At 39.4% G+C, this 16,859-nt stretch overlaps 1 protein-coding gene across 3 annotated transcripts in view; it reads right to left on the reverse strand.

The window, feature by feature from the left end:
• LOC116693952 (aryl hydrocarbon receptor nuclear translocator-like protein 1) overlaps positions 1-16,859 on the reverse strand; it is a 31,832-nt gene that overhangs the window by 1,484 nt on the left and 13,489 nt on the right. For 2 of the 3 annotated variants that reach the window (XM_032523329.1, XM_032523330.1), the window contains exons 4-18: positions 16,164-16,311; positions 15,794-15,814; positions 15,525-15,557; positions 14,056-14,085; positions 13,290-13,447; positions 12,406-12,485; positions 11,075-11,167; positions 10,462-10,579; positions 9,212-9,361; positions 6,046-6,292; positions 3,007-3,113; positions 2,197-2,347; positions 2,025-2,104; positions 1,756-1,864; positions 1,011-1,104 (exon numbers count right to left, since the gene is read on the reverse strand). In XM_032523329.1, coding sequence (XP_032379220.1) covers positions 1,011-1,104; positions 1,756-1,864; positions 2,025-2,104; positions 2,197-2,347; positions 3,007-3,113; positions 6,046-6,292; positions 9,212-9,361; positions 10,462-10,579; positions 11,075-11,167; positions 12,406-12,485; positions 13,290-13,447; positions 14,056-14,085; positions 15,525-15,557; positions 15,794-15,814; positions 16,164-16,311 — 1,619 coding nt within the window. Of the gene's footprint in view, positions 1-1,010; positions 1,105-1,755; positions 1,865-2,024; positions 2,105-2,196; positions 2,348-3,006; positions 3,114-6,045; positions 6,293-9,211; positions 9,362-10,461; positions 10,580-11,074; positions 11,168-12,405; positions 12,486-13,289; positions 13,448-14,055; positions 14,086-15,524; positions 15,558-15,793; positions 15,815-16,088; positions 16,312-16,859 lie in introns of those variants that run through there. The other variant, XM_032523331.1, reaches the window with a different exon arrangement.

A 16,859-nucleotide genomic window follows, 5' to 3' on the forward strand; every position in this document is an offset into this window, starting at 1 on the left:
TCTCTCTCTCTCTCTCTCTCTCTCTTTCGTAACTTTTTGGCAAATTTCCATGAATCTGTGTAGCAACTGTCTTTAAAAAAAGAAGCCAATCCAAAACTACATAAGTAGGCACACTTACGTTCCCCACATGCAAATTTGGCTGCATGATTTAAAAGAACAGTGGGAGTTTGCGACTTTTAACGCCCACGATACCTCTGTCCTTAATGTGTCTTGTCTAGTAACATTGGAAATAAGAAGCTAGTGATGGTCATGCCTTCATGCACAGCCACAACTGCCTAGTGCTTGCCGCGTTTAGCATGGCTAGTTAGCGCTGCTTCTCCCATATTAGAGATGTCAATGCTCTTAAAACGTATCTTGCTTTACTTGGGTCCTGGACGTTCTCGTGCTAAGTCTCATATTTGTCCAAGTGAAGCCAGACATTGTTAAATTGGCACTTTCCTGGCATTTCAATTTAATTTAATTTCAATTCAATTTCAGTCAACACCAACTTCACCTCAGGCAACATTGCAACAAGTGAGTGATCCAAAAGTGAACTGAAATTGATGCCCCGAACAATACGTTAATATTAAATAATAATATTAATAATACGTTAAGGTTAGGACGACGTGGATGAACCCTAACCCGAGATACTGACTGGTTTCCCAGATCTTGATACTTTGGATCAGCAACTTTCAAATCGATAGATCAGCATTAGTTTATTTTACGTGTCAAATATCTTATTTTTAACTTTAGTTGCGTGATATTTTGGGAAAATGCTCTTATTCACTTTTTCAGTGACTTCCTAGAGTTTCCACTGGTTGTCTGGCAACAAGTTATGAAATGTTAATTAGTGATCTTTTAGACGTGCTGGTAGATGGATTTTGTTGCCTTTTGACAGAGCCAGGCCAGCTGTGCCACTTGTTTCCATTCTTTATGTTAAGCTTAGCTAACCAGCTGCTGGCGGTTTTGTAAGAAAGCAAGTAAGTCACTTTCCAAAAGATTTGTGTGTGGCTATCTCTGCTGTGTGTTACCTTCTTGCCCCCTGGGGAGCATGTGTCAGGTGGAGGGGTGCTGGTGATGTTCAGAGGGCTGGAGCCACAGCTGGAGGGAGAGGAGCCTCGAATCCTGATAGAGACACAGATGGTTGCAATGACTCTGAAATACACTCTACAATTCATAGATTTTATTTCCTTACCATTAACCTCAATTGCCAAAAAACAGCAATGAGTCATGGTTCATCACTTGGATAACAGGTGCAAATGTGACCTACATAAAGCAATTTTCAACACGTTTATTGGAATGTGTCGGTGTTGCTATGGCAATAAGTAGATAACACATCTATCAATGGAGACAATTGATATATTTTTAGCATCACAGCAGCCATCTGAGTCAGTGTTAGTCTGGAGGACTCAGAACTAAGTGGGGAGCCTGCAGTGTACACTCACCGTCCTATTTTACACAGTGAATCCCTTCTGGTACTTCTTCATTTTATCGTCAAATGTTTTTTTAAATGATCCAATATTGTTCAATTCATTAAATGTGAAATATTCTATAAAAAGCTTGAATCCTGTACATGCTATATCATACGAGTTTCCCATTTGCCAAGCATGTACAGCAGCTTGATGTGTGATAAATCATGCCATAATGCCTCTGTGTCGCCTTTATCATCTTCATCTACATTAAAACCTAGACCACAGGGATTTTCCAGTCAAGGACCAACAGACTTTGCAAGCTTTACTGGTTTTGAAATTGAAATACACTGATTTCTTCTCCCACCTCTGGATCTCCATCACTTCCTCTGCAATCATGCGTCCAATTTTGCCGGCTCCTGCTCTTGTGCCACCAGGGATGCCAGGGACTGTCTGCAGTGCCCTCCTTCCTCCACCTACCAATCAACAGCAATCAGGAAAAAAACATTTTATCCTTTGTGAAAGATACAGGATTCCCAGTGGTGGATTATTGACAGTGGCTGTTTTTATTTTTTTAATTTATAAATCAGCCAGGTGTAAAGGAGTGCTGTGCATTTGTTTAAATTAGTATTTTACCCTCTGAGGTGAGAACACTGTCCATACTCTGTGGTGAGGCAGCGGATTGAGGATAATCGGATCCTTCCATGATAGGACACCTGGAGAAAATAACACACAAGAAATGTTCTGAAATTTCACAGCCAAGTATGTACTTCATCAGTTATATGAGGTGTGAGTTTTGTCTACTTACGACACAACAGTGTTGGTGGAGACAATGTACTCCACCTCCTTGGTCCAGGGGTTCATGAAGCTAAACCATCGGCTCCTCAGTGTGATGAAAGAGCCGTCTTTGATCTTGAATTTGTAACAGTTGGTGTTGATCTTCTCTCTCATCTGCAGCACTGTTGAGAGCATCATCAGTGTGGTAAGTAAAAAGATTCATACATTCAGTGCCACATGAAAATGTTCCAAATTTGATACGGGTCATGTAAACAGCATATTCCGGTTAGATATTCCAAATAAGGCCTTTGTCCGAATATAAGACATGTGGGATATTCCAGTATTATTCAGGTTTTAGAGCCATTCTTTGGATATTTATACAGCGCATTTGGAACATGTGTGTCATTGACACACATTGACACACATTGACACCCATTGACACTGGGTTTTTACTGCAGTTTACCGCCTCTTGCCCGTTTACGGCTTACGGACAGCCCTAGTTTGTGTACAGCAACCATCCCGACCCAATCCTTCCCCCATCCGATGGATACCTGGACTATAGTCATGTGGGTTACATGTTCACTACCTTACAACTTATTTGGCAAAGCTGATTACATCTCCCATTTCGCACATCATCAACTCTTTTTCGAAAAAGGCAAAAACCACCTCAAGTGAGCTTTTCCAAATTTTGAATGTGAACATTTTCTAAAGCAATACTTCAAAATGCGCAAAAAAATACATTGATGGGAACATGAATACTGAAGACTTGACACATTTACTTCATTCAGTCGCTTCACTATTGAAACCTATGAAGATATCTTGTCTATCCCACAGCAGGTACCTTGTCTGTGGCACTCTGCCAGGTGGCCAATGTCATCCTGGTGGAAATACTCATAGAAGGAGGTTCCCAGCAGCTCCTGGGGCAAGTAGGCTAGGATGGCTGTGGCTCTGAAGGGACAGACAGATAGACAGACAAAGAAAGGTTGTGTTAATTTCCAGTTGCTGATGTGTGGCTCCTCAGAACGAGGAGGAAAGCAAAGAAGTTGTTGATCCGCAGCAAAGACAAGGCCAGCAATTAACACTATAACCCACAGGCTTGTTAGGGCTACTATAACCGCCAAACCGGCACTCTGAACGTTTGTATCCTTTTGTTTGCACTGATGGGCCATGCATCATCACTCTCCATTTCTTTGGCAGCAAGAAAATATGCAGCCCCCACACACCCTACACGGCCAGCTTGAACCCACAGAAAACTGGTGAACTCTTGCTATCTATTTTTAGAAATAAATATTTTCAAGCTGCCAACCGATGCAGTAATAGTCCAGTCATTTGCACTGTGCACCATTTAGTTTTGCGCACACACTGAGTCTTCAACTCAATAATCTCTCGCTGGAAACTAATCTAAAAGGCAATAACTTAAATACTATTCCTGATATCAACATACTGAGTGAAGTTTAGAAAGAATGAACACAGACATCAGTCAGTATCATCCTTCCTCCAGTCCTCTGTCCTCCGCCCTCTGCTGCTCTGATTCCCTGCAGCTGTCTCAGCCAGCAGCTAAGTTTTGAATTTGCCTAATTTTAAGATATGTGGCAAACTATGCTAAACAGTTAGACATTTACAGATAGACTTTTGTTTTAGCTTGTTTGGAACAATTTGCCATTAGCCAAGCTAGCGCGTGTATATGTTTATACACATGCCATTTATATATTTATACACATGTCTTTCTCCTCCACTACTGGATGAGACTGTGGACAGATCAGATGTATGATGTATCAGGTACCGTCAGGTATATTTTTTCCTTGAGCCAGCCTATAAAGTTACAACTATGCTAATTGAGTATTAACCATAGCAAGTGTAGATTGCAACACTTGTCTGCCTATCCATTTCCATAAGGAGCGCAGTAAGACTCTATGGATCCAAACGGAAAAGCAGGCAAAGTGTTGACATGTATGCTTGATGAGCAAAATATTTACTCAGATTACAGATTTATAAAGATTTTATTGCACTAGTAAAAAGCATAGTTGGAGGAGCTCAGCACCTGCCTAGAGCAGAGGAGAGGCCACAGCGTGACAATAAATTTAAAAAAAGTTATAAAGTTATTGTAAAATACCCTTTTTCCATCTAGTAGTTGTTTTTGTCATTTACCAGAAATTTACTGGTGAAATAAGTTATTGTTATAAATTATTATTACAATTTTTTTAAATATTCAAATAATGTGCAATAACCCACACTGTATAGAAAATCATTCGCATTTTTCATATGTATACTGTGTCTCAATTGTCCCCCCTTATTTTTGCACAACTTATTTAATTTCATGTTGTTATATTTTTACGTACTGTATATGTTGGCACTGGGAAAGGAGTTGCTTTTAATCTCATTGTACATGTGTATAGTAACAATAAAAGGCATATTCTGTTCAATCTCTAGTTGTTGGTCCGTTGATATTTTTAACATATACCTGATAGATATATATACCGGCCACTTTAATAGGTACACCTGTCCAACTGCTCGTTAACACTTAATTTCTAGCAAGCCAATCACATGCGGCAACTCAGTGCATTTAGGCATGTAGACATGGTCAAGAGAATCCCTGCAGTTCAAACCGAGCATCAGTATGGGGAAGAAAGGTGATTTGATGACTTTGAACGTGGCATGATTGTTGGTGCAGAAGGGCTGGTCTGAGTATTTCAGAAACTGCTAATCTACTGGGATTTTCACGCACAACCATCTCTAGGGTTTACAGAGAATGGTCCGAAAAACTAAAAACATCCAGTGAGCGGCAGTTCTGTGGGCGAAATGCCTTGTTGATGCCAGAGGTCAGAGGAGAATGGCCAGACTGGTTCGAGCTGATAGAAGGCAACATGACTCAAATAACCACCCGTTACAACCAAGGTGGGCAGAAGAGCATCTCTGAACGCACAGTACGTCGAACTTTGAGGCAGATGGCTACAGCAGCAGAAGACCACATCGGTGCCACTCCTCAGCTAAGAACAGGAACTGGACTACAATTTGCACAAGCTCATCGAAATTGGACAATAGAAGATTGGAAAAACTTTGCCTGTCTGATGAGTCTCGATTTCTGCTGCGACAGTCGATGGTAGGGTCAGAATTTGGCGTCTACAACATAAAGCATGGATCCATCTGTCCTTGTATCAACGGTTCAGGCTGGTGGTGGTGTGTCATGGTGTGGGGAATATTTTCTTGGCACTCTTTGGCCCCTTGGTACCATTGAGCATCGTTGCAACGCACAGCCTACCTGAGTATTTTTGCTGACCATGTCCATCCCTTATGACCATAATTTACCCAACTTCTGATGGCTACTTTCAGCAGGATATGCGCCATGTCATAAAGCTGGAATCATCACAGACTGGTTCTTGACATGACAATGAGTTCGCTGTACTCAAATGGCCTCCACATCACCAGATCTCAATCCAATAGAGCATCTTTGGGATGTGTGGACGGGAGATTCGCATCATGGATGTGCAGCCGACAAATCTGCGGCAACTGTGTGATCCATCATGTCAATATGACCAAACTCCCTGAGGAAGCTTCCAGCACCTTGTTGAATCTATGCCACGAAGAATTGACAGTTCTGAAGGCAAAGGGGTCCAACCCGTTACTATCATGGGGTACCTAATAAAGTGGCCGGTGAGTGTATATATATATATATATATATACACCTATAGTCACGTGGCTAATACAAACAGATCCACTTAGTGTTTTGTTTTTTTGTTCAACACAGCATTGTGCAATGAAATCTAAGTTATAGCCCCTTCGCACTACACACACAAAATCACTTATACAATATTTAAATTTATATACAATATGTTGAAAAAGTTGAACTTTATGTTAGATCAACCTTGCTGAATGTTCTCACCTCTGGTCAACGAAGACAAATTTGCCATCGATGGCGTGCCGCGAGACGTACTCTGTGGGCTTTACCCTGATGTCTGCCAGGCTGGGTTGGGGGACAATGTGGGGGTGCAGGCGGCCTATGGCTACCAGGCAGCTCAGGTTGCAGCCCTCATTGTCGGGCTCGTTATCCTCGTCGAGACCCATCTTGGTGGGCGGCCAGCTCTTTAGGTATCCCGTGCTGTGAATAGTGCAGAAGCTCTTACGGTCCGCTGTGAAGATGGGAGGAGTTAGGCAGAGACAGTGTTAGAGGGTTGGGCTGATCATATTTGAAACTGTAACAAAACCTGATTGCAAAAACCTATTTAGGATTTTTAATGACGTCTTGAAGGGTTTAATTATGATTAAAAACAGATAAATTAATAACATTCCTTTTGAACTACACATGTGAAACAAAACTTTAAAGATCCCATAACATGGTCATTTTCAGGTTTATACTTGTATTTGGGGTTTCTATTATAACATGTTTACATCCTTTAATGTTCAAAAAACACATTGTGTTTCATACTGTCTGTCTAAATATACCTATATCTGTCTTCTGTCTGAAACGGACCGTTTTAGCATCTGTCTCTTTAAGCCCCCATCCCAGAAAAAAAACCTGGTCTGCTCTGATTGGTCAGCATTTCCGAGTCTTCTGCATATACGCTCTCAGAGCCTGTGCACTGTCATTGCAACCGGGGAATGACTGTAGCGGCACTGTAGAAGCCCTTTTTATACACACACACACACACATTTTATATATATATATATATATAATGTAGTTGTGAAATCACAACCATTAGGTGAGGTGGGCAACTGCCTAATGTATTAGCACATATTAACAGCTATAAATTCATCATGGTATTTAGATTTAAAAAAATTGAATATGTTACTATTTTAACACATTGTACCCTGAAATAACTTACAGTAGGCCCCCCAAAGCACTTACAAAATATGCATCTCAATTGCATATTACTGACTAACTGTGTACTTTTACTTCAGAGGAAAACATACATTACATTTACTTGACAGAAAAATATAGCTGGTTATGTTGCAGATTAAGATTTTACTTACAATAACAACAATTAAAACATGATGCATTATTATTAATTAATCTATCTAGCATCATTAGAGTAGAAAGCCCATATTTGAACATGTACATGTACTGTAAGTAGATGATGCTGATAATGCCTCTTTCACTCTTCACTCGTAAGTAAACATTTGAATGCAGTACTTGTACTGTGTGGTATAGTTAAACTTTAAAAAGAAAACATTTTTCTACCACTGCAAAGACCAATATTCCCAGTTAGAAAAAGGGTGAAAAATAAAGGAAGATAGTGGTTGCCTGGGGCCCCCCAAAACACTAAATCTGCTGCTGAAAAACATGAGTCACTGCTACTCCCAGTCAGAAACAAAGGTGAAACACACTAAGCACAGGTATTCATTGCTAAATAGGCTTTAGTCATTTACGTTGACATTACCACTGCAGTTTTAAAGGAAGAGGCCACCGATTGTTGAAATAAGGTTACTCACCATCTCCACTATATTTATGTAGGCGGGCAAACGCATTTTTTTCTCAGTCCTTTTCTCTTAGTCCTGAAGCGCCAACGCTAGCTCAGTTTAGCGTATGGAATCCTATTTTGCCGGTTAGCATATTGTCAGTAAAAGTAACCCAACAAAAACAAAACCTAATTACTTATTTTGGCCTGCATATTCACAACGAGTACAAATAGCAATGCAGATTAAGACTAGACGATTTCCTAGGCAGATATTTACTTGGGACTATATTGGGTGGAAGTAGGCACTTGCGCCCTTTACCTCGGCAAGGGCCTCTATTACGTGCGCAGATACTGTATATTAGAGGTTCAGAATTGTAGCTCCGCTCCCAACATCAGCATTTTTCTTCAGCCAAGCAGGTGGCCCGAATCTTAGGACGCTATGCTCATAGAATCTGGAGTTACAATAACGTAACTATCATTCTGTTTTGTATAGACTTCGCTGATGTAGTCAATGCTACCTGCGACAGGTTCCACAAGCAGAACATAGTCTAATCACTCTTCTTATGTGCACGGCAAGTCAATGTATCAAATAATATTTGTATTTGGCCCATGTCGTGATTGGGTGTTTTAATAATGATAAAATCAATATCAGGATTAGTAACTGCAGAACACTTACATTCCTCTTAGCAACCCAGTGCAGGAGGGATGGAGAGAGCAGGAAAAAAACACATCCAACAGTCATGGAGGACTCGGACATATCACGATGATAGAAACGGATGAATGGACATGGGGATGTCCAGGAAGCTGCTGCACAGATGCCGGCTATTGTCGTGCTCTTAAAAAGGGCCGCAGACGGCACTCTCGTGGAATGTGCTCAGATGCCCTGAGGGGCTCCGCTACTTCCGTGCTATAGGCCCGGGTGAAGCTTCGCACAACAAGTGAGACAGATGCTGCTTTGAAAGCGCCATGCCTTGGGAGAGATCTCTGTAGTGCACAAACAGCATCTGTGTTTTTCTGATCCTGCGCTTCAGAGGAATAAACCCCTCAAGGGAAAACTACCTTGACCGAAAAGAGCTCTTGAAAACTTTCGGCATAAAAAAGGGTTTGACCTTAAAGTGGCAACGCTCCCGTCCCCTTTAATGAAGAGGCAGGACGGTGAAACCGACCATTGAGGTGTGAGAGCGCACAGCGGGCTTCTGTTGTCTGAACCCTTTCAAAAAATGCTCAGAATATCAATCTTAGCTTGTCAGTGGTAAACTGAGCACTTTTGTGAAGGTAAATACAAGCTGAACAATGGCACTGTTAACTTACATTGCAGCTTGTTTTGCTGCTGCCGACTGCAGCGTTCTCGCTTAATACTGGACCAAGTTAAAGATTTGTTTGTTGTTTCCATCAGTCACATAGATACAAAAACATAGGAAAATAGGCTCCAGGTTAAAAAAAAATGGTAGTTATCTTTAAGTACATCAGGTAAAGGCTGAATGTAGAGAAGAGCCCTTGACTGTCACTCAAAGATGAAAACTGATCCGAAATGGGGAGATGCCTTGAGTAGCACAAAGCTTCCTCCACAAGGGAGGCAGCCTTACATGTTAGGGGAAGAGGACGGTTGTGGGTGAACTAATTCCAATTTTAGGAGAACAAACAGTACCGTACCTTTTTTCTTAGAGCAGGTGGAGGGAAAGTCTTTATCCTCTACTTTGACAGACGGCCTGTTGCACTTCATCCTGCAGAAAAATGACCTTCTGGCTCCAGAACAGAGTCTAGATGGACCGGGGGTGATGTCTGTCTTCACTGGAAGACCAGCTGCAAATGCCCAAACATATAAATAGTTATCATAGCAACAGGTTGCTTTTTCTTCAACCTAATGGCTTTTAATGTTCAGTGCAGATGCTTTTAAAACATTATTGCATTATTGTCTGCAATGTGGAAGCTGACATTTTTTTCATCATTCTCAGAACTCTAAATATATTCTTATAACATTCATCAGTCTGAAACTCCTCTAGCCAAATTCAATTATTCTTTCTATTTTCAGTGCCTCTATTTTAAGTCTTGATTGATGCCCATTTCAGCCATTTGTATCCATGCAGTCTTAGTTTTTCCATTGAGAAAATGTATTCAAGTATTACTAGTAGGGATGTAACGATATGCAATATAAAACCGAAAGCGCAACACTTAGATCCACAATCGTGTGTCGTGCTGTGAGAAGGCAGAATTGAGACACACCCCTTCCAACTCCCAGAATTATCCTTCCTGTCTAGATTAACAGATCACATTGAAAGTTGCATTTTAAGCTCCTCTTTTTTCTGCTTGTGGAGAGCTACGTGACACATTTAGTTAAATCGGCCATCCAAGAGTATAACAGGCAGACAAACAGCTGACAACCTGCAGGTGGAAGCGGTGGAGACGCTCTCGGATCAGTTCTGTTTGTTTTCAACAGTATTTTGTTACAACAAAACAGAAATGGTATAGCTTTGGCTATTTATTTATTTTACTTAGGTATGTTGTTAATAATTTGCATAGTTGATATTATAATAATATTATAATACACAAAAAACAATCCTCAAAATCAGCACCTGATTTAACCGTGCTTGTTAAGATAACGTTGTGGAGAAAAAACTACTGGGAACCAAGCAATGCAGCCTGTACGAAACAGGCACACGCTCAAAGTGGGCACGGCACTAGCTCAACAAACAGACAATACAACCAGGTGCTGTATCACAACAAATATTATTTTATTGGGACATAAGGCAGCCTTGAGATTGCTGATAGCTACAGTTTTGCCTGGTACCGCAAGGACACAACAGATTAAGATGTAAGCTCAGAGTGGAAGGGTGGAACACACAAGAGATCGACATTAACTAGATTTCAATGCTACACAATAGATAATGTGTGTTTGGACTTACTTTTAGCATCAATGAGTCTCTCTCGTGGGGCCGTATCAGAAGAGGACAGCTGCTCTTTGACCTTGGCAATGTCCTTGGGGTGTAGGTAGTCAAACAGGCTCTGACCTATCAGGTCGTTCTGGACGCAGAGGGTGGAATATACGAGTGAAAAAGGGAATAGAGGAAAGGAACATAACAATATGGACGAGGACAGAACTACTAAAAACATCTACTACTACTTCCATAAACAACATTAACTTCTCTAAAGTCAGCGCTGTGATAAATGCTATGTTAGTTATTTCATGTGGTAGCTTTACTGGGAAATTGCAAGGCAATTTGAATATTTTATATAAAAATTGGTCTATAGCCTTGAGGTTCCACTTCTGTGATTACTCCGCTGCCCCAGGAAATTGCCAAATAAAAAGGTCAACACTATGGGATCCTGTAATTTGCAAAGTGACTCACGTGATGAAGGATAGAAAAAGTTTCAAGTATGACACATAATATAAGTTCTTCAAGGCTGAGAGGCTTAACAATTACTTAAGATGGCTAAACAGGTTATCAACATTATCTTTTTGAGTAACAAGCAGTAAATGGACAACCCTTTTTCTCTGATTGACAAATTCCTCCTTACCTGGCTGTAGTTAAGGATCTTGTAGACTGATTCGGAAACAAAGAGGATCTTTCCGCGGTCGCACCCAACCACAAAAAGGAAACCATCAGCAGCCTGCATTATCAAACAAACAAAACACTGGAATAAATATGGGGCATTCCACAAATTAGTTTTCTTTATAGAAAACACAAAAAAATGAAATCTTCAAAAATCCCTTCTTTGGTCCAATATAAGGATACACAGTATAATTTAGCTGCTTGAAGTTTTGAGTAGATAGATAGATAGATAGATAGATAGATAGATAGATGTTTATTGATCCCAAGAAAAATGGGAAATTCCTGTGTTACAGCAGCAAAATCAGTCACAAAGCACAAAATATAAATATAAATGAAATACTAGGAAAAATATACATACATACAATATACATGAAATAATAACACGAATAAAGTAAAAATAACAAATATTTGAATATGTACATAATAGTACATAATAGAGTAGCATAATTAGTGGGCAAGACTGGCGACAAATGATGAAAATGAATAGTAAAAAGAGTACCATGCAGACTGCATGGTGAATCAAGTACTGTGCTACTGTAACATATCCCTCTTGAATGTTATATTAAATACACAATTTAAGCTTTAATTATTTTTGTCAGTAATTTGACCTCTATTTGGTAGTTGTAAGGTGACCATGTTGTGCTATTTTCATATTTTCAGTTATTTTTATTTATTAATAGGTTACTAGGTTACAGTGCCTAAGGTAACGTTGCAGCTATGAAGCCCATCACTGGGGGATACAAGTCAGACCAGGCTTGTATCCCTCAGGTGAGTGTGTGACTGTAGTAAAAACTGATAAAACCTGTAAATGTTAATAAGTAATAGAGTAATAATCTGTGTGTAAATATCCATCTGTATCATTAGTACCTTTGGGTGAATTGTAATGTAGTTTTTTTAACGCTAAATCTAAATCTTGGATAATGGACCGTTGATCCTGTACATCAGTTAATATAGAATAGTAGTTGTATTATAGTTGAGCTTGGCTACATAAATCCCTCACCAGTGTTGGAAGTTCCCTTTGTTTATTTTATTTTACATTGGCTAGTTTTACTGAGGCCGGGCTTGTATCCCCCAGATCCTGAAGTGCTTGTAAGCAATAAATTATCATTAGTGTTTGTTTCGTTGGGAGTCTAACCGTCAGCCATTAGGTCACCATCATCATCATCACAACACAATGCAAAAAATCAAGAGTTTAACCCCCCCCCCCCGGCACCCAATTACACTACGCTGTTTTTCTAGATTACTTAATTGACACTGTGTATGTATTGGATGCCTAATCATTTGAACTGCACTCACCCTTAATATCAAGTGCTTCAGTTCATCATCTGAAAGGAAGGAAGGCTTGTAGTTGGCCTCTGTGTAGGGGTTGGCTGCACCTGAACACAACAGTGAACACACCACTCACACCTGTAGCTATTCAAAAATGAAAATGCACACACTGTAACAGCTCAAAGAGTTTGTGAGCCTTCTTAAGTGAAAGTTATAAGTAGCTATTCTTCCGTCTACTTTAACTAATCCAAAATTCTAGTAAACAGACAGTTTTACTAAAGAATTTTATGGCTATTACATATATTTAGATGGTCAACATGATTGATGATCGATAACGAGTGAATCATTTATTATTTGCTTAGCTGATGAAGTCTCTGGCTTTTATAACCAACTGTCTTCCTTTATTCCTTTTTTGAAAAAAAACAATCCTACACCTTCTTTGCTGCTCAAAGGTGATAACAGGCTACTTCAGCCAGGCCTAAATTGACTCCCTGCCGGGCCTTATGTGGGGAAAAACGTTTTTATAGTAGCGGACTACTTTAAGAAATACCTCAGTGCCGAGGTTGTGGGCTTTGCCAGAGCTGAAGAAAACAATTTTTTTTTTTAGTCTTATTTTCGTCACTCAACAAAAAAATGATTTGACTAATCGTGCAGTTCAATCTCTGATCCAATCTCTACGTGAAGCACCTTTATTTTCCCATTCATGAATAGATATAGTAAGCTGTGCCAAAGAGCTATTAATGTTGTTGCAATTCTTAAGTAGACATTTCCCACGTGGCTCTTTTGACAGCTGTGTACAGTACATGAATGCAGTACAAATATAGTATGTTGGCAGTATTATATTCAGGCAGTACCAACCAAAGCTTATGTAAACCCCTCATAAATTGAGCCATCTCCAGCGATTTACTAACCTCGGAGTGTCTTCATGTGCTGGACAGCCATGCGCAGGACCGTCAGCTTGTCAAGTTTGCGGGACATGGCGTTACAGGTGGGCACCAGTGACGCCAGCTCGTCGATGAAGCTGTTCATCTTGTCCCTGCGACGCTTCTCGATCTGGCTGTGAGCCTCTCTGTAGAAAGATAAGTATCAGACATTAACAGAGAGTGATCTTACACGGACTGTTCTTCTCTTTTCCAATCTGTCCAGCATAAATCCAAAGGAAAAGAAAATCATTTTGGATTTGTATAAAAGACAGAATACAGAGGCTGCATGCAACCGGAATGCAAGATAAGGCAAGTTATCCTTCAATGGGCTGCATTCTTGCAATGCAAATTATCCTTGCACTCTTGTCTACCATGACAATGAATCAACGCTAAGAACACACTGCTCTCTAAAGATGAAAGATGAAATGCTTCAGTGTTATGTCTATCTTTCAGGACTGTAAGAAGACATCCAAAGGTCTATCCAACTTTTGTGTTCTGTCTTCACTAGCTGCTACTAAAGATGGTACTTTCCACACATCACAAAGAGAGCTTGTCATTAGCCATCAGGTACGCTCTTACAGTCACTTACTTGAACATAATGCTTGAATCTATACACTTCAATGTATAAAGTTTCTCATTATCAATGTAAACAAAGCACTCTCTGTTCCCAATCAGACAGAGGGGCATTTAATGCATGCAAGAAAGATTAGAAGGAGGGGGGGATGAGAGAGAGAACGGAAAGGAGTTTTTATACCTGGCATTCTTAATCCTGCCCTGTTGGTCACTGGAAAGACAAACAAAGATATATTAGAGAGGGGAAATTGGCAAAAAAGGGATTGTTTAAGAGGGAAGAAACTTTAAGGTTTTTGGTTGCTTGAGTCCTTCAAGTCAGAGTCACCAAATTCTCTTAATACATTTTAAATCCTCATAAATGTGTTTTATACACATAATAAGGCTACATGGTTCACTCTATTTACAGTCAAGAAATATTCACAAAAAAATAAAAAACTTAACAGTGCAAAGCTTTAAGTCCTGCTGTTGGAAATCAGCAGGCAAAAGCAGTGTCCAAAAATATAACTACAGCTGTCAACATTGGATCACTGCAGAACAGTACCATGACAGGCATTCTTAAATTGCAAAAAGGTTATCTACAGTGACTGCATCATGTGTGTGTGCTACAAAAGGAGAATCTGAGATGGCACCACTGAATTTTAAAAGTTACATGTTACTTTGCTATAACCCTTAAACAAAAAAAAATTTTCATTAAATTAACAAGCCGGTAACACACATGATACTGAACTGATACAGCAACAGCAAATGGACATTTTAAACTCCTAATTTATATACATATAATTCTTAAATCAACAAGATTTTTCCTCCTATGGAGGAAGACAGACAACTTGAAAGCATCTTGTATGACAGTCCTGGACCGTTTGAGAATTTTGTTTGTTCCTAAGAAAATACCTTAATAACAGAAAAATGGGTTAATGTCACAGGTTACTCATATATGCTACTTATGAACAACTCTGTATTAGTAGTCTTGAGGCCCGTTCCCATCAGATAGAAGAGAGCAGGTCCAAAGAACAATGAAAATGAGATATGTGAAAGAAAAAGAGATGTTCTAATGTTCAGATGTTGCGGTTGAAAATTTTAAATGTCATTTTTCCATGTCCCATTCACCTTCATTGCATAGGTGTGCCATCAGACATTTCAAGAAATGGATTTTGGACAAATAAAACCAAAAGTATCCACTTTGATATACATATATATCCGAATATAAGACTTTTTTGTAGCGCACCCATCAGCTGTCTTGAGTCCAGCTGAGACATTGTTTAAGACCATCGCTGTGTCTCTCCATGGTTCAGGCCCTGGCACTAGCTAGCTGTGAGGTGACTCGCATCAGTTAGGAGGGCCACATGCGTTTTACTCGTTTTGTGTTGTTTGCAACATCTGTTGTTGTTGGTGTATTAACATAAAAAGTCCAGACCTTAAATTTAAGACAATCTCACTTTTTCTTCCAGGAGAAAAAAAAAATCTTATATTTGGACCAATACGGTATATCCCTAGTGATGAGTGAGAAAATATGTTAATTATGATTTGGGTGAACCAACCCTTTAAGCTGATTTAAAAGTGAAACTGGATCATTTCAATGACAGGAATGATAAAACTACAGCATATACAACATTGCTTGAATCTATTACCATGATAATGAAGGCCTCTTACCTTCCCAGTTTATCTTTGTCCGGGTCCATGTCACTAAGGAGGGGAGACAGGAGACAAAAGTTTCATAAAGAACAACAGAAAACATCAAAGTAACTAAAGTACTTATGAAATATTTAAGACATAAGGGGTTTACTGGGGTCAGTACATTTGTTTTTCAGTGTATTCATTATTTCATGTTGCAAAATCAATTGTGGATGATTACTATTTCAGATTTTTATAAATTACACTTTGTGCTAAATCCATTGACATTGAGTCATGTTTGAACTTACTCAAATGAGAAGCCATCAATTCTGCAAAGAGATACAAATGCATTAATCAGTTTTTGTCATCAAGGTATTGTGAGGTATAGCATGTGATTATTTACAGCGTAGAAACCAAGTGATTGTCAGCGTTTAATAGTACAAATTTCTTTTTTTTCTTTCTTTCTTTCCTCCACTGCTTTCCAGGTCTCCTACTTCCCCAGGTCTTTCTTCCCACCCTGCCTTTTTTCCTTAAGGCCATTTGCTGCCTTGTTATAAAATCTTTTTATTTAAATTCACTTTTGTTTGTTTCATTCTCATTTACTTGTCAATATGTCTTTCCAGCCTTCCTTTATCCATTTTTGTCTTTCCTTCTTTCTTTACTTCCTGGTGTTCTTACTGGTAATCGGTAGTGCTGCCCTTCCTCTTGCGGGTGTAGTCCATGCTAGGAGTGCTGATGGAGCTAGAGATGAGGTCAGTGGACCCCGGGGACATGAAGTCAGTCATTGTAGACGAGATGTCCATCCTTTGGTCTGCCATCAGGTCATCTGTAGAGCAAAGACAAAATTCTCTTCAATTCAGCCAAACCATGCCTAACTGACTTTTGAATGGAGTAGGTAAGAAATGGGTGGGTTACAGGTGTTTCCAAATAACAGACAATTGTAGTTGTACGGTTGACAAGTAAAACTTGTAGAAGTGAAAATAAAATAAATAGATCTGTGTGATATTGTTAGAAAACACGCTTTCTATAATATGGCCCCAAAACATGAAGATCACAGGATCCCATGTCAACAGATAAAGGAAATATAAAAACACAGTGCACTACAGACTCTTTTCATGTATAATTAAAATGCATGTCACAGAAGAAAATGTAAATAACATAGGCCCTTGTGTTGTCTTCCAATCGACCATGCAACTTTTATTTTTTCTGGGTCAAAAATTTAAATTGAAACCGCAATTCACTTTTGTTGCTTTTCTCTGTTTAAGTTTTTGTCACTTTCCTGAAGTCTTTGTGAATTTATTTCATTAGTTTTTCTTGATGTTTTTGTTGTTTTTTTTTCATCGTTTTTGAAGCTTTTTTCCAACATTTGTGTCA

Source organism: Etheostoma spectabile, chromosome 8 (genome assembly GCF_008692095.1).
Source record: "Etheostoma spectabile isolate EspeVRDwgs_2016 chromosome 8, UIUC_Espe_1.0, whole genome shotgun sequence".
Classification (NCBI taxonomy): Eukaryota; Metazoa; Chordata; class Actinopteri; order Perciformes; family Percidae; genus Etheostoma; species Etheostoma spectabile.